At 42.0% G+C, this 18,620-nt stretch overlaps 1 protein-coding gene across 1 annotated transcript in view; it reads right to left on the bottom strand.

The window, feature by feature from the left end:
- megf11 (multiple EGF-like-domains 11) overlaps nt 1-18,620 on the bottom strand; it is a 50,658-nt gene that overhangs the window by 3,477 nt on the left and 28,561 nt on the right. Inside the window, 13 exon segments of the mRNA XM_054619468.1 lie at nt 188-419; nt 523-651; nt 911-1,039; nt 1,646-1,774; nt 2,388-2,516; nt 4,586-4,720; nt 6,182-6,328; nt 9,041-9,143; nt 9,264-9,427; nt 9,985-10,105; nt 15,056-15,230; nt 15,714-15,926; nt 17,872-18,008. Of these exon segments, the coding sequence (XP_054475443.1) occupies nt 188-419; nt 523-651; nt 911-1,039; nt 1,646-1,774; nt 2,388-2,516; nt 4,586-4,720; nt 6,182-6,328; nt 9,041-9,143; nt 9,264-9,427; nt 9,985-10,105; nt 15,056-15,230; nt 15,714-15,926; nt 17,872-18,008 (1,943 nt within the window).

Genomic DNA, 18,620 nt, shown 5'->3' with positions numbered 1-18,620 from the left:
TACGGCAAAGAAAAATGCAGCAAATCCTTTTATTTAAGAAGCTGGAACTATAACATTTTTGGTATTTTTGCTTTAGAAATCAAATTTCTCCCCTAATCGATTAATTTACTAATCATTGCAGCTCCACATTTGTCCATCGTAGTATGCATCAACTTTCTCTGGGGAGAAATAAAACATCTTACCAGACAGGGAATAGTCTGTGTTGGTGATGTGCATCGCCTGTGTGTACGACACACTGGGTTGGATCTCATGGCCTTTGTCCCTCTGCCTCTGTCTGTACCACACAAACAGGCTGAGCATGGCCATGATGATGAGGAGCAGAAAGATGATGCCCATGACGGCCCCTGCAGACTGGCGCTCTGAGCCTCGCGCTGGGCTAATCTTGGTGTACGGGTTCAGCTCCTCCATCATCAGAGCTGCTACAGAGAAAACACAGAACGTGGGTTGTTTAAACACCACATACACATCTGTGTTTGAGTGGTAATACAGTGGAGAGCCTCGATCATCTCGATCACCTCTCACCTTGATCACAACGGATGCCTTTATATCCGGGGCTGCAGTAGCACGTTCCAGTCACATAGTCACAGGTAGCATTGTTCAGGCACTCACACAGCTGCTGGCAACCATATCCAAATGTACCAGCAGGACACTCTGCATGGGAGAGAGGTGCATTACTACATCCATCAAAATTAAAGCACTTAGAGGGGGAGCCAAAGTGTTTATAGAACACACAAATACACACACACACACACACACACACACACACACACACACACACACACACACACACACACACACACACACACACACACACACACACACACACACACACACACACACACACAGACACACACACACACAACCACAGGCTAATTTTGCTCAGTGCTAAAATGTGTTGGGTCTACTCAACTCAGCTCACAGCTCGTCCCAATGAAGCCTGTTCGGCAAGCACACTGGCCAGTGATGTGGTCACAGTCTGCGCCGTTTTGGCAGCGACAGACTTCCGAGCAGTCCCTGCCGTAGAACCCTGAAGGACAGCCTGGGACAGAGATGTATAAAACGTTGGGATGGGAGGGGTGGAGAAAACAAAGGGAAGGGAAGACAATGTAAAGAGTCAAGGTCATATTGCAGGGACACACGGAAATCAATACTAGTCAATGTGTCTGCAGCATACTCAATAAAGGACAATGTGAATGAAGTGAAACATTTCCTGCTTCAGCAGAAAATCTGGTTAACATGTTAACGTAACATATAGGCGGAAATAAAGAACATGCCAACTGGAAATGGTAAAAATCTATATGAGAGAACAAGGAGAACAGACATTTCCATGCACAACAGCAGGAGCATGGCATCACAAGAAAAAGACCCTTGGGGTGATAGATAATGTAATTCAAATTAGTTGACTGATGTAAATGATATGCACTATCCGTTGGTGAATGACTGGAATGTTTAATTAGCAAATGAATGAAGTGACCATTAGTGTTGTTTTGATGTGGCTCCTTCTAAAAAAAAAAAAGAAAAATGAAAATCATCTAGTTGCCCGGTTGTCTCTAAAGAAATGATTCCCACTTGTCATCTAACGCAGTTCTGTTTGACTGCCAGTAGATGCCACTGTGTGTCTATTAACTGGATGGGAGAGACTCACGCTGTGTGCAGTAGAGTCCGGTCCAGCCGGGGCTGCACCTGCACTCTCCATCATAGGCGCTGCACTGGGCTCCGTTGTGACAGTTACACGAGTTGAGACAATCAGGGCCCCAGTGGCCAGAGGGGCAGGCTGCAGACGCCAGAGAGACAGTCAAGCTCATGGTCACAGATACTCCCACACAAACTCTATGCCCTATGCATACATGAAGCACACAACACTGAATTTTGAGGAAATGCCTTAATATTTTCCACACATATAATGTTGTCACAAGCCCATTAGTTAAACCTAAGTTCAAGGCTATGATTCTGTCTCACATGGGAGTAATTTGTAATTTGGACGTTAGGAAATTGCTGCATCAAGACCAGACAAGCAAAAGACGAGCAAATGTGTCAGGCTAAATAACGTAAAAGTATTTGCATTATAAGTGCTTTAAGTAGTTATTGCAATAAAAAAAAAACACACATCAATTTTCCATGGCATTTCTCAAAGCTCTGCTAATGCTCTTTGGCCCCCAGCGCCGTAAATCATAAAGCACAATGTATTGTAACAATCACTTAAGCAAGCAATCAGTTTTAAATCAACTGGGGATGAGGGTAGTTTTGGAATATGTAAGTTCATGAAAATGATTAATGTGTATAAAGTTAAATGTGAGGCAGAAATTAGCAGTGGAGACAGACAATGAGAAGGGAAAATCTGAGAAAAAAAAGGCAATCAAACACAGCATGAGGGAGAGAAATCACACCATGAGAGCAATCCGCTCCGATCCATCCAGGAAAGCATTGGCAGGAGCCGTCGATGGGGTTGCAGGTGCCGTTGTTTGTACAGAGGCAGATCTCAGTGCATACCCTCCCATACCTGCCACTTGGGCACACTGCAAAACACACAAACACAAAAAAAACTTCACAAAACAACCCATATTTGCATATTATCACTTACAAGCAAAGACCAGTAAATTCGATTAACATTATGACATCAAACTCATTCTGTGAAAGGTTGTGTAAACATATTCCTCTAATGGATAATATTGTTCTATTTGAGTGGACATGAAGTGAAGTGATCTGTTTAAACAAAAGGAGGAGTCAATCGCTGCCTCCATTTCATCTCACTAGAGTGGGATGAGTGATGTGCCACAGAATTAAAATAGACCATGTACACAGACCACCGTATACATTTTTTATGAAATTAATATTTCACTGCTCTCTGGCACTCTTCAATAAAAGATCTCATTTCCAATGAAGCCTCCATTGTGTTTTCTTGTTGGCCTGTGAGACAAATTGAACCAAGGTGTATCTAACCATCAGGATCAGGAAGCTGCAGCACCAGCAGATACATCAAAGGTATCATATAAAGAGAATAGCCCAGCGTTAGAAATATCAGATAAGGTGGCTGGCTGTGAAAGAAATGGGTCTGACTCATTTTAATGTGGGGTGATTTTAATGATTACATTTCAACTGGCTTTCCCCTCTTCTTGAGAGCACTTTCAAGCTCTTTCAAGCAGGTTGTCATTAGGCCATGAGGTTGGCTCCCCCATACTGCTGCTTCTGGGATTCAAGCCTCAACACACTGGGAGAGCTTCATTAGGCTGGGACTTTGTGTGCCGGACAGAGGATGAGTGAGGACGCAAACGGGATGTGCGTGATGTTGGCCACCTTCGTCCCTCGTGGCTTGATGCCTTCTCACCAGTAATTATAGTCCAAATTAGGACTCTTTTTTTTCTTCTTCTTTTCACTTCCTTCAGCTAACCTATTAAACATTTATTTGTAAGACATTGCTTAAAGCCATGGCAGAGAATTCAAAGGTTCCCTATTGCCTTTCCGTAATTTATAAAAAAAAAAAAAAGTGAATTATTAAAATAAAATCTACAGTACGCTTATATGTAGGTGCAATTTCTCAATACGTGATGGAGTGCAGATTTCCTCTACACTTTAAGGCGGCATTGACGAGACTAATACCTTTGGTCACAAAAAGAATAGCAAGTCGATATTGGACAAACGGTTAACATATTTGCTTTTGAATAGATGGTACTTTTAATTTAAATTAAACATTTGACATGTCAACCAAATATTTTACTTCAATCTCTTTATAAGTTTCCTCTAAAATGTCTGTGGCCTTAACACATACAACAAGGATAATGGCTAAATCATCACAAATAAGAAACTTCTTTTTTCACATCAATCACATCAGAGGCTAAAATAATGGACTGTAAGGATGTGTTCTGTTAACAAGAAATGTAATTCAAACAACATTGCAGAGGCTATACACAACGAAAAAGTTTGCCTGGTTGCCTTGCAATTAACTTTAACAAGAAGACGTCTCGCCTGCACGTGTTGTTTCTTTGGCTTTGTGTGTGCATGAAAAGCAATTTACATGCAGCGCTCTCTGCAGAATTAGGAAGAGGGACAGCAGCATTTTCTTGACATGTTCTTTGTCTAAAAAAAAGTCGGCCTCAGCAATATTCAGGATCCTGTTGAAGGTTGTTTTTTTTTTCTATCTGGTCTGGAGTGCACTGATAACAACCATTATTCAAAGTTGCAAGGCTAAGATGCCAGTGGGAGAGACAGCGGGTCATCCATTTGATCTTATTAGAGCCACTGAGCACAGAATGGGCTGAAGGAAACGTACAGGTGTCCTCATAAAATACAGAAAGACCTTTTTAGACATATAAATTAAGCTTACATAACATTAGATATTGTAGGCATCAGCACATAATAACCTTTGACGTACCATTATTACTATTATAAATGATGGTCTTACTTTTTGTTATAATCAATATTATTCCCTGACCATTTTTTTGTATTTCCTGTCAAGACCAAATGCCAGGCATTTTCATATAAAAAAAATTACTTTCCCAGTAGCAACTACTAAAAGCTTCACCGTGAATGGATTTGAGAGTAAGTGAAACAGCAGGAAAAGGTCTAAAGGACACAGAAGGCTACTTGCCTTGGTTGCATAGAGAACCGGAGAAGCCAGACAGGCACTCACAGTGGCCCGTGACATGATGACACGGCCCGGTGCTGTGCACACACTGCGGACACGACTGGCTGCAGCGATGCCCGTAGAACCCCGGAGAGCAGACTGCAGCCGGCAGAGCGTGGCAGGAGAGCGGAAGGAATCAGTCGACAACATCGGATGGAACAAGGGGAATATAATAATGAAACAGGGCATGGCAAGAGTGATCAAGGGAGAACAGAAAAATCAAGGCAGGAAGAATTAAAGCAGAAGAGACTAGAAGAGACAGCAAAGGGTGTGGGGGGGAAAGCAGAGAAGTCAGTCTTTATTGTAATCACTCCCATTTCATCTGCTGCCAGAGATGGAGTAGTAAAGTAGTTAATAGAATGGGGAAAGTCTTTTTTATGTTAAGTTTTGATCATCTATAAAATACACAGCTGTGTGTTAAGATTTGATTTTAAAAGAATGTGGATGATTAAGATATATTCAAGATGGGGTATAAAGGTAATTATACTAACAGAGCACTAACTTAGACACCATGATAAGAGACTGCAATTTATATAAAAAAAAAAAATTCATTTCAGTTCAGTAAGAACCTTAAAAATTCATGTTATTTTCCTTTTTTCATAGCCGGTGATTTGCTTGGTTTCCTACTCCAATAATCACCATTTTCAGAGAACAGTCAGGTATTTCTACAAAAAGAAACCTTTTAGTAATTGATAAACACAGCCTTGGTTTGATGTTTTACAACCATGCAATGTAAACTTTACCCCAGGGGTTTTGATTTGATTTAAAGCACCAGGTGTGATACGCCTTTATCATCTGGAGGAGCATATAATCCTCCAATTAAAGTTTCAACAGGGAAAAACAGCAAAACTGCAGTTGTGAGGTTTTCACCTGATGAGAACATTATCTGTGTAAACATTGAATTTGCAGGACTAATAACTTCCTCTCCGTCTTTCACACATACAGAGAGAGAGAGAGAGAGAGAGAGAGAGAGAGAAAATGAGATGGAGAGAGAGAAATAGAGATTGTTTAAGTCTCTGTTTTACATTGAACTCAAATTGATGTTTACAGGTTTGTGACTGTGAATTCCACTCCCAATCAGTGAGCTCATCACTTGAGAGTGGCCCCAGACAGACCCCATTCAGAAACCAGAGCTCGCACTCCCAGTGAGCACGCCCTCTGATGAGCCTCGGACGAGGACTGTGAGTCTCCCACTGTGCGTTGGTTGTTGAGGACAGGGCAGCGGGGTGAGGAGTGTGTGTGTGTGTGTGTGTGTGTGTGTGTGTGTGTGGTGTGTGTGTGTGTGTGTGTGTGTGTGTGTGTGTGTGTGTGTTGCTGTAGAGGTAAAGACACTGTGATTAAGTGATAGCCGTGATGAAGGGTTTACACTCAAGCAGTTATGACCGACAACTAAGTGCTCCTCCTCAGCAGGCTCACCCTTCAACAACTCTACAAAGATCAACGCAAGGTCAACACTGTGATGGAGTTTGTTATGGTGGCGCCCTAAAGCTCCGGTCATTATTACTTAAAAGGTTTAGATAAAGAGAGGTTGCCTGGGGAAAGAAAAAGGAAGAGGCTCACTTCTTTTGCAGGACGTCCCCCTGTAGCCGGGTGCACACACACATGTACCGTCCTCTGGAGAGCAGGATCCTCCGTTCTGACAGGAACAGCTGACTGAACAGTTGGGTCCCCAGAAGCCTTGTGGGCACACGTTATCACAGTGGATTCCTGCGGGAACATTACAAGAATATTCAGCGAATGCACACCAAGAAGGCTAAGAGTGGTGGGCTGAAATATTCTAAAGAGCCTGCCGTCTGTAAAGACACACCATCAAAGGACAGCATTCACAAAGCCTGATCACAGTGGATCCGTGGAGGGCTATTCACCCAGCATGGATCCTCGCTTGATTTCGTTCCTGAATAAAGAAGCTGCTGTTTGGAGTCTGGTTTTTTTCCAGTTCAGCCCATCCTTTCAGACTCTGTTTCTCCTTTCCAAATGTATTTTATTTTTGATCTGACTGGGGCTCCCTGCCAGTGCACTGTGTTGATTAACAGGGTTGGGTCTCCAGAGAGGCCCAGCTTGTCTCCCATTCTCTTTCAGCAGAGCCGAGGAAGTGTACAGAGCCGAAGGGGAAGTACTCTGGCTACAAGAGCACAGTCTGGAAGTGTCGCTGTGTGTTTGGCGCAGCTCCAACCAACAAACGCGAAACACTGCATCCATACAGTGCTCGTCATGTGCGGATGAATGCATTAGCACATCTGTCGTAGCAGCCCGTTTTGGCTCAGTAATAACCCCAAGAAAGGGGTAAATCACATGTACACGCACACAGTCTCATAAAATAAAATATATCGCTGCAAACACATATGCACACTTAGAGTCAGATTTTCACACACACGCACAAACTCTGCAACCTTTCAAGCGCCAGCCCTTAGTTCGAAGCCTCATTTGAAATTTTCTTTGAGTGAGAATATCTGAGAATGGTGTGGCCATTAAAGCAGCATTAGTGCAGTACCTTTGAATTAAACCTAGGCTAAACTCGTGGGACTGATGTTATACAGTAACCAGGGCGCCTTAGGGCTGGAACGGAGGAGTAAAGGAGAGGAAATGTTAGTGCTGATGAGGAGGGGGCATGGTAGGCGTGATTTTGTCTGAGGCCCCGCCATGGACATCAAAAGGAGGGCAAGGCTTGTGCAAGTGTGTTTGAGGTTCTGCTAGGCCAGGCAGAAAAAAACCTGACTGCCTTTACTGTCAGAAAATGAATGCGGACAGAGCATCACACTTTTCAGTCTAATGGTGACAAACAGAGGGGCTTTGGATGCCTAGCGAGGGAGAAGAAGAAAGAGCGAGATGAAGCCAGAACTGAAGCGTCTTCAAAGGAGGCTTTGCGCTGAGAAGTGCCAGAGGTCCCACTATCCAATTTGTAGAGAGTGAGCAGAGAAAAGCAAACCTCTCTCTCCCTCTTTAAGTCTCTCTCTCTCAGTGCATGTAAACACACACTCACAGTACCTGTTCTATGACATGGAATCTCTTCAGAAATAAAAGGTGAAGTCCTATTTAACATGGACCATCATGAAGCCTGTGCATCAAGCGTCCGGTCACAGCGCTCTCTTGCATCTTTGTATAGGCTGATGTCAGGCTTACGACAGTTCAGCAACAACTATGTGGGTCACAGACGACTTACTGGACACACTCTTAGAGTCAAACTTCTTGACAGTTTAAAAAAAAAACACACTAAAACAAACAGCAAGTTGACAGCAAAGAAGTATGCCATAACAACTCTGTGATATGTCAGTGTTTACAGAAAAAAAGATAGATCCAGCGTTTCTGTAAATAGCCATTTTATTCCATTCCTGACTTAGTTCTGTGACGAAACAGACGACTTCCTCTCTTTAGGTGCTAGTTCCTTCAGAGAGCCCATTGTCAAGCCTCTACGATTCAAGTGCGTATGTATGTGTGTTTGTCCGGCCCAATGGGCTGCACGCTGCCCCCAGCCCTGCACCCCGGTGACTCAATTAAGGCTGACAGATGGTCCCAACTTGTGCAGGATTCAGAGCATGAGAGGTCTGTTTTGCCAGCTCCGTTCTTGCAGATAATAAAAAACCCACATTGTTTCCTAGAAAAAATGCCCTAAGCTCAGGAGACTGAATGGAGTGGGCTGCTGAGAGCTCACAGGCTTGACCTTTCCCTCTGAATCTATTCCCTCCCTGACTGCACCGCTCCACCCAGGCTCAGAGACCAGGTCCTCAGCCAGCCCCCCTGTATTTGACATTCAGATGCGAGGCTTCATTTTTAAGCATAATGATCCTCACCCTTGCTGTGACATTCATACCTCTACCTCTTTCCTTGAAAACAAATGTTTTAAAAGGCAAGAAATCAAACGAGCCTACGACTACTAAGAAATCTTCCATATGGCAGTTTGTTCAGTCAGACTTCACAACAACCTGGAACTTTAAATAATTAACAGAGCCAGAAATAAAAATATGAGAGGCAATGTTTAAAACTCCTGACAGCATTCTGGGACAATGATTTGATTCGCTATACAAATATTTATCTAGTGAGTCACTTCAGACGTTGTTTATAACCAATAAGGGATGCAACATAAGCATGATTGCATATCAGCATCCAGTGTGAGAGAAGATAATTAATTTAGAGCTCAATTCTCAACAATTCTCATTCTCATACCCCACCGGCTCAGTGGCAAAACAAATTGAACATTTAATTAACCAAACACTGCTGAGACATTCTGTAAACATACTGTTAAACATAAATCACGAATGCCGCTGCATATTTTCCTGTTTTGGTAAATAGGTATGTCTGACTAGCATCTCATGTCTTTGATTTGATGAGGAGGATGTATAAATACAGTTTGGATCTCAGAGGTTATGTCTGATACAAATGTGAGCCTGCTCTGAGAAGGGTTTTTTTAACAGCAATACTGACCTGTCCAGCCGGGGTAGCAGCGGCAGTAGCCACTCACTGGATCACAACCATCAGCATGGCTACAGTCACAGCGCTCACGACACTCCAGCCCATAGGTGCCGTCCTGACAACAACAAACACTTGCTATTATATCTTTAAAAACTCTGCACATGGGCACAATGAGAAAAAATCTGAGTTCAAGACCCCCATTATTCTTTGCCAGTCAGTTATAAGACAGACTTACAGAACAGGACTCGCCACAGTGCTGTGCCCTCCAGCCAGGTGAACATGTACAGATGCCATCCATGGGGTCACATGCAGCTCCATTGGCACATAAGCATGTCAGATTACAGCCCAGACCCCACGTACCGCTGGAGCAGAGGATGGAGCAGTCCACACCTTGCCAGCCTGGCGTTAGAGAGAACAGAGATGTAAGATTTAATTTAAGGGATATAAAACAGAAAAAAATAACTGTGTTATGAAAAAATGTATTTGTTCCAATGCATGCCTCTAGGGATGACAATGACTCTTGGTCAGTCCAACACTTGGGTCAACACTGAAATATCTCAACAACAACAAGATGGATTTAAATTACATTTTTTGAAGACAATAACAGACAGAGGATGATCCTGAGCAGGTCAATGTTTTCACTTATCCAATGAAATAAGATGGATTGGCACCAAATGTTTCCTAAACAATTCATTTATTAAGAATTGCTTGTATGATGTTTTATTCAATAAAAAGAAAACTGAACATAGCAAGCAGAGATTAAATGAAAGCCAGCAGTCATCTGGCGGTTGTGTGAAATACTTCATGTCTACAAAAACAACCTACTTTGTAAAGTAAAGTCTGTATGTGTGCATCCTTGTAAGATGTTTCCGTGTACACATTGCAGTCAGTGTAGCATATCTTATAAACCTCAGGAGTTGCTCTGAACCTTTAACCATGAGTCAACTGTACTGTACCTTCCCTGCATATGCAGGAGCCGTCAACTGGAGAGCAGGATGCATGATTATGGCAGGAGCAGGTAGACATGCAGCTTGGTCCGTAGAGTCCAGGAGGACACACTGTAGCACAGTCCTCACCCTGATGTAGAAATAATAATAAGAAATAAAGTCATGAGACAAAGAATCAGCATTGCAATAAATGCTGACTCTGGCAGACCAAAAATAGGAATAATATAGTCTGAAAAGAAAGGCAGAAAGGCATTGAGGGTTCACTGCACTTCTCCAATGCTTACTGAGCTGTCTGTGTACAGTATGAGGAGCAAGGCAACTGTAGAACTGAATGGATTTATGATCGGAACTGAAGTTCAAGAGGAAGGACCCCCCAAAGCTATCGCCTCCCAGCTTCCAATTATGCACTCTATATATTCTGACAGCACCTACACAGAGCCACGCTTCGCTTTTCTTCAACCACACTCCACCACAGCTCTACACTTCACTCTCCTCCTCTCTCTCCCCCTTTAGGTTGGTATCATGGGGGGTTCTCCACTTTCATCAGAGGAGAGACTGGCAGGACTCCAAATCTAGAGAATCCAGACTCGTCCCGTCTCCAACCAATGTACTACTAAAATCTGCACCTCTGTCGAACTAGATTTAGTTCATTAATACACTTATTACTGTTCTAAATAAACTTAACACAAGGTTCTTGCTTGGTGAAATGCCTGTTGGAGGCTTCATCCATCAAACTGTACACTGCAGTAGGGATTTTGAAGACACAAGTGAGGGGGCCCATCAAGACGGATTTAATTCCAGTGGAAAAGTGATGCAGGGCTAAAGGCCAGAGTTTAATCCTCCATTTTGTCCCTACATAAACACAACTAGATGTACACAACTAACTGTTTGAGGATCTCGTCCTTGTCCCCTGATGACTGACTCCTAATAATAATAATAATAATAATAATAATCAATCCTTTATTAGTCCCACAATGGGGAAATTTTTTCTCTGCATTTAACCCATCCCGGAGGAGCAGTGGGCTGCAATGAAGCGCCCGGGGAGCAACTTGGGGTTAGGTGTCTTGCTCAAGGACACCTCGGCATGTTGCCGGTAGAGGGGTTTGAACCACCAACCTTGTGGTTACAGGCGCTCTACCTCATGTGCCACAGCCGCCCTACTGGTTGGTTAAGGCGTCTTGACAAAAAGAGTTAAGATTAGAGAAGAATGTTGTAAAGCCTCCTGTGCTGAAGCAGCTGGCCACACCATGTGTATCAGAGGAAGCACATGGTTGTCAACACCTGCCTCGGGCCAACAGTGGGAGTTAGCAGTACTAAGAATGACAATATGATTAAACCAAACTGGGGAGAAACAAAAACAAAACAAATAACTGGGTGGACAGGGTTACGGCAGGATCCCAGCGATTGCAACCAACTCTCAATCTACTTACAATAATCACATCAATAGGAGATCGGCAGCCATGCTGGCGCAGCCATGCTGGCGCAGCCTTTAGGTCCTTCACCATTGCATTAGACTGAACTATCTGGCAAAGGACATGGTGTACTTCTTCTCTGTCCTCTGTAGCCTGCTGTCATTAGAATTTCTCTGCTTTGAAGGCTGAGCACAGCCCACCTCCACTAGTCTTGTCCCTCCCTAAGCTGGAGATCACAGCCAGTCTATGGATTCCCACACCCTCCTTTGCACACGCTGCCTTGAGTGACAGGTGACACAATGATTTAGAGTTCCAATTAGTGGCCCAGAGGAGTCCTGAGTGGCTCTTGCTTCGCTCACCAGAGCACTGGGGGACTACTGGCTGCTCACTGCTCTCATTATCATTTTGAACTCAGTTTAAACAGGAGGCAGGAGGAGATGTGCCAGTGGACGCCAGGGGCAGAACACACATCTTAAAACATCTCTCCTCCCCGTGCACCACAGAAAAGTGCCCGTCTGTGGATGAAATTTTTATCAATCGGTTGCAATAACCTTTGTTCTGCTGAAAATGACAGCTTCAAGACTGCTAACAATAGCAGTTCAGTTACAGTTGTTAAGTGCGGTGAGAAGTTCGACCAGCCAGTGGGGGCTGGAGGGGTTGGGGAGGGTTCAGCCCATCTTCAGAGCACAGGCAATTTACTGGTGGCTGGACTCATGGATAAAACGTCATGCAGCCACAAATGACCACATGGATTTTGTTGCATCCTTGGCTGCGTCCGATTCCACTTGGTTTCACCCTCGTGGCGCCGAGACCAGTGGTTGGTCTGCTCTCAAGAGGGGAAAGGCAGCTCTCTCATTAGTCGACTGATTCATATTCCTTCTGAGCCGCGAAGGATAGAAGTCTGTATGTGGAGAATCATTATTAATACACGGGCTGTCAGTCCATTGCACGAGAGCAGCAGGACCTTACATAACTACACAGCCAATGAAGGCTGCAACCAGACCTGAGATGCTGAGAGGCAGCCAGGTCGTCCTTAGCCAAGGCACTAAATTCATACCTATTAGTATCTTAATGTAATTGGAGAGCACTTTTTCCAGAAAGCCTCTCGCTGACACAACATTGATCAGCCTGGTACCCATTGAGACTAGATGCAAATGGCATCACTAATTACCAATCAGTCTCACTCCTTAACAGTCCATCTATCTGCTGGATGAGTGACTGCAGTTTAAAATTCATGCAGCAAGACAGAAGATGAACCTTTGAACCTTTTGATGAGGCGGAAAAGCCCTGGGAGATAGAAAAATGATTTGTTTTCACCACCTACAAAGGAAGACTGCAATCCATTTCTAATGCATTCATATTTCAGATTCAACAGTATCTACAGAATCTGTAGAAATTGTACATAGGGAAGAAATGTTACTGTGAGTACATGCTGCAGATTGCAAGGGACAATGCCTGAATAGGTAACATGTAATCACTTTGTCCCAGTCAAAAAGAGCATGTCCAATTACTAGAGCTAAATCAAGCGTGCAGAAGCTCAGTCTGCTCCAATACTTTGCTTGGTTTGCCCCCTGATGGGACTCCAGAACAAAGATGTAGCAGGGAGGCTTAGTCCTATCAGCTGTCCCCTGAGGAAGCGACTTCACCAGCAATCACAGCCTCAACACCATCATCAACCACATCTTAAAAAGCCCCACTCTGTGATAATGATCAAGTGCCATGCATGTGACAAAAAGTTACACACATAGAAATTAAATAGGAGAAGAATGGACAGGGGCTGCCCCTACTTAGTCCACGAAGATTTCTTTAGTTGATTAGTCATTTTTAATGCTTTCATGCTGAATGACTTACTTTCAAGACACTTGTGATCATCTTTGGTAAATGACAAGATTTAAATTGGTGATTTTGTGTTATTCTTTATAGAGAAACTCAGTTTTACAGATCTGTAAATTAAATCAATTAATCGATAAGTCAACAAAATTGGCCAGCACCCCGTCCAACTATCTGCCCTCTGTTAAAAAGGAGAAGCTATCTCAACAACCTTCGACAACACTGACATGTCTTGTCGTCATAGCAACTGACAAAAATCGGCACTTTCTTTTATACTATTCAAATGACAACAAACAAAGTTCAATGTCTGTTTTATTTATATGGTTACACACTTAGGTGGAGCCAAAATCAAAGCTCTTACTTTCCAACAAAGCGGCAGCAGCTTTTGAACAAAAAAATCTACCACGTGTATTCACCCCCTCCCCCTCCCTCCCTCTACACACACACACACACACACACACACACACACACACACAAACACAAACACAAGAATCCTCCATATGAGGTGTGTCTGTTCCCATCTGACTGCCTCCTTTTCTATCCAGCTCCTGCCCTCTAGGTCTGTTTAATGGATCTGGCAGCCCTTCCCAGCAGCCGCCAAAGAGAACAGGTGGAGCAAATTAAGACACAGTCTGCGGCCCCACTCGGTAGCTCAATTCACCACAGTGGCCCGCTGCAAGACACAGGCAATTTCCACTGAAATGTAATGTTGGCAGAAATGTACCCTCTCGGTCTCTGTTGCTCTGTAACTTCAGATTACAAGACAAGAAATACAATGGGGAAACTGATTGAAGTTACCCAACTAATTTGACAGTTGTAAAAAGGGACAATATGGCTGCAAAAAAACTGCTAAAATGGAAACCTATGTAGGTCAAAGTTTCCATTTTCTCCCACTGGGTCTAGGAATAAAGATCTTAGTTTGCTCTTTACTTGTCCCTATGCTGCCACGAGTTAAGGCGTATCAACCGTATTTGTAAAATACACACGACTTATTATTAATGTCTGCAAACGGCCGGACCAGAGAATGAATCATTTGGAAAGAATTTCTTGTGGACATCTATACTAAGGGAATAATAAAGTGTCTCACCTTGCTACTGCCTGCCTCCGTACAAAAAGCCTCTAAAGTAATACCAGGACCACTTCCAGAACATTACGACCACAATGACGCAAACATTTTACTACGGCCACACAAATAAAATAAAATATAAATCAAAGCAATAACCTTCATTAATAAAGAGCTATAGTCACAATACTTCTACCCTTACAAGGAACTCCTTTTCTCATCATTATATAATGAAACAACAGATTTTCAAGTATAAGTATAACAAGTATAAGAAATATTGTAAGGAGCAAGGTTACAATGACGATTAACCTATGTCAATTTTATGAAAAACATGAATGTAAGCAACACCATAATTACAAGTTGTCACTCCGTAATTACAGCACTGATTAAATTATAAACAGAGAGCAAAGTGGCAACATGTTAAATCTCTTTAAACACAAAGTCATTTTAATATGTCATATTAAGGGTTGCAATAGGTTTTGTGTGTCGTTTGTTCCTCCTCTTTTATTTTCAATGTGTTAAAATACATTCTAGGTTTTCTATTTTCTCCTTTCTTAGCTCTTATTCCTTCAGTGAATATTGGCTCTGTGTTAGTTTGTGTAAAATAATTGTTCTAAGAGGAGATTTAGAGTTCATGAAAGGTCATAAAGGACAAATTAACATAAAATAAATAACAATATAATATGTTACCTCTTAAATAACAATAAAAGATAACCATAATAGTGGCCACTTGCCTAAGTACAATGAAACAGCAGAGAGGATATATGATACTCACCATGTACCCAGGGGCACATATACAAGAGCCTGTGACAGGATGGCAGTCAGCTCCGTTGGTGCAGCTACAAGGCAGCATGCATCCCTCTCCATAGGATCCAGGAGGGCAGGTCTCATTACAGTAGAGCCCTGTCCATCCCACAGAGCAGGTGCATTCACCAGAAAGCGGGTGGCAGCTACAACATAATGAGAAAGAAAGATGGGAAAACAACAGGAAGAATAAGGGAAAAGTTTCAGCCCAGAGAGTATCAACACTTCCTTCATGAGCAGGGTCAAAGTGTGAAGTCTGCGCCAACAGAAAATTCATCCATCTATGAGTCTACGTGCTTGTATCAGATAGATGGGGCGTCCCTTTTTTTCCTTCTTTCTGTAATGACTTCTACGGTCGGTGCCCAACTCCAGCCGGAATCAGAGCATTAACATTGCATTAACTATGAATGCTGCTGAGAAATTATAAATGAAGCAAAGGTCGCGATTAAAAGATAACTGGATGACATGGCTAAGAGGTGTCCAGACTCCAGAATGAGGGCTGGCTTAAAGCTAAGATGGAGCAAAATTGAGTTTGAGAAGTCTTTATTCATAAGGAGCTACAAGGGGCTTCGCTTCAGGGCTTGGATAGAGTAAAGATGTGTGCGGCATCGCACTGATGTCTCACTTACCTCACCGTGTTGGTGGTATTACAGGGGCAGTACTTGTCACAGATGAGGCCGTAGAGGCCTGGAGGACAGAATCTCTCTTGGCAATTAGGGCCTTTAAATCCTGTTTCACACAGACAGGCTCCATTGATATGGTGGCACTTGGCTCCATTCTGACATTCGCACCTCTGGTTACACTGCGGACCAAAGGTGCCGACAGGACAGTCATCCTGGCACCTGGAGGTGAAAAATACTCTTTAAATTGGTGCTTTAAAGGAGTACATACTTTTTTTTATTAGAGTGGTAACATGAAAGTCAAATGTTAAAAAGATTAAAGCACCTCTGTACACGTGGCACATTGAAAACATTAGAGCTGATACAAGTAGTCAATCATAATTGGTTCTACCGAAAATGAATCGAACATAATCTTGTTTATACATTTACACATAATGTTCATGCAAAGTTTTGCTCATTTTCTCTGTATAACATCATCATGCTTTGGAGATCTTTAGATTTATAACTGTTGGTTTGGCATAATAAGTAATTAGTTTTTTCTGACATCACCTCGGACTCTGTGAAACTGTGACTGGCATTTTTCACTATTTTCGGACAATCTTTACACTAGATCAATAAAATAAATGACAGATTATTCATCAGTGAGAATAAGTGATAGTTGCTGGGCTAAAAAAGTAAAAATATTCAATATTTGTTCTAGTGTTATTTTTTCCCCTTCATTATACAACCACTGCTGTTACTGCTGCACAATCGACTTCTTGCATATTATTAACTCTTATGACTGAAAAGTATAAATGGATATATTGTGCCAGCTGAAAATTTCAGTTAGTGTTTCATTGTTATTGTTCTATTACGTCTACAAAATGTGTCTATTTTGAAAAGAAAGTTCTTAGGACCAATAACAAAAATTGCAACTGTGAGCACTTTCATGCAATAGTTTTGTACAATGCTTTGTTTGCGTGAGTATTTGAGAATTTCAGCTGCTACTGTAACATAATAAAACATATAATGATATTATTATTCTTTTATATTTCATAATCTAAAAAAGGAATATTTAATTTGAAAACTTTTTCATGAATCAAAGACTGACATCAAGTTCAATGAGTACATGGAAGCCTTAAAAGCCGCCTCCTGTGGTCAGCAGTAGTCAGGACTGTTCTGCAGGAGCTGGAATAGACTTACTAATAGTCATCAAACAGAGTTGATGAGATTCTCCTGGTGAAGAACTAAAGTAGATCAGAAAATGGATTTTATCTTCACTTAAATATACTGATTTTACTATACAATCTTGAGTATCAATCTCAAGAGTCTAACAAAGCTATTACAAATAGCTCAATTACATTGCAAAATGGGCAAGTTATGTTTCATGTTTAAATTACTCTGTCTTTAGTTTTATCAGGGGACACTGGCATTATTAAACTAGACAGGAGAAGGTGGGGGCTAACACAATCTCAGATTATTCCTGGCAGGTTAATTCACCTGCCACTGACAAAATGAATGAGGGCAATTTTGCAAAATAATAAAGGAAAGGAAAGGTCTTGTCGAGGAAGTGTTTCCATCCAACAGACAATTGCTTTAGCTGAACTAATAAACCCAGGCTGCTCTGGGCTGCTCTGGCAGGCATAGGGAACAAAAAAGATCTGTGGATTCAATGAGACCTTAATATAAGCCCATTACTTATAATTAATGAGCAGAATCCAAACAGCATGTAACCCATGGTGAGATCAATGGGCAGGCTGGGAGTGGAGGAGGATGAAGGCTGAAGACATGAAACCTTGCTGGCCAGCATGAAGTTTAAGATTAATTAAACATAAACACCCATATTAAAAGCTTCCAATCCACCTTCAAATGGACTAATGGGCATTTAGAAATGCTTATTTCTCTTGAGCTTGAGATTACTCTGGCATTTCCTTTCCCTTTTTAAGAACAGCCAGGTTTGTGCCTCATTTGGACGTCAACAAAGAGAATAGGATAATGAGTTACTATTTAATGTGTAAAGCTGTCAGCATGAAACCATCCTTTGCATTAAATACTAATATCAATAAATCATGCCATTGTCTGACCTATTTTCAAAGTAGGAGGACAAAAGTTTGCAGAGAGTACTTCACAAAAGGCTTTCGTGCATAATAATTCAGCAGTCTGTTTGCCAAAAGTGTCAGCGCTGTACCTGCGTCCACTGAAGCCAGCAGCGCACTGGCACTGCCCCGTGACGTGGTCGCACAGTCCGCCATTACGACAGGAACAGTCCTTGCTGCAGTTGATGCCGTACTTGCCAAGAGGGCACGGCTGGGCACAAACTGAACCCTTTAAAAAAATATCAGCCAGAAAAGAACCATGTGAGAAACATTAATTCGACATGACTGAAATACCTATTGTAGGACAAAACTCTTACACTTTTGTTTTACTGATGTTTGGACATTTAGGCATATTTTTTTTGTTTTCATTTCTTTTTCTGGTATGTAATTCATATCTAAAAACAACAGTTTGTTTTATCTGAGACTATTTTCACACACTATTTTCAGACAGTTTAAATTAATGCAGAGTTCATTTTCACCTGTCAAGTCCAAAGTGACCTCCATACCATGGTAGGAAAATACATTTATACCAGCACTAGAACATTTTTATTGTACTGGTTTAGACAATTGTTGCTGTATTGGCAAGTAATTGATTTAAAAGCAGGGTTGGCCAATATTACGATATTCTGCATGAGACAATAGAAATTTGATGACACAGAGATTTTCTTCATACAGTTTATCATGTTATTCTTCACTTTCTAATCTCTGGTTGATTTAGGTCATTTTGGGCTGTGTTTCATATCAATAAACAGGATGGCTTTACAGCTTAATATAATAAAAAAATATATATAATAATAAATGTGATCTCCAGACCCCCCATCAATAAGGAAATGGCTGAATC

This window comes from Anoplopoma fimbria, chromosome 19 (assembly GCF_027596085.1).
Source record: "Anoplopoma fimbria isolate UVic2021 breed Golden Eagle Sablefish chromosome 19, Afim_UVic_2022, whole genome shotgun sequence".
Taxonomy (NCBI): Eukaryota; Metazoa; Chordata; class Actinopteri; order Perciformes; family Anoplopomatidae; genus Anoplopoma; species Anoplopoma fimbria.
Note: the sequence above shows the minus strand (reverse complement) of the source record. Positions and strands in the feature narration are given on the sequence as shown.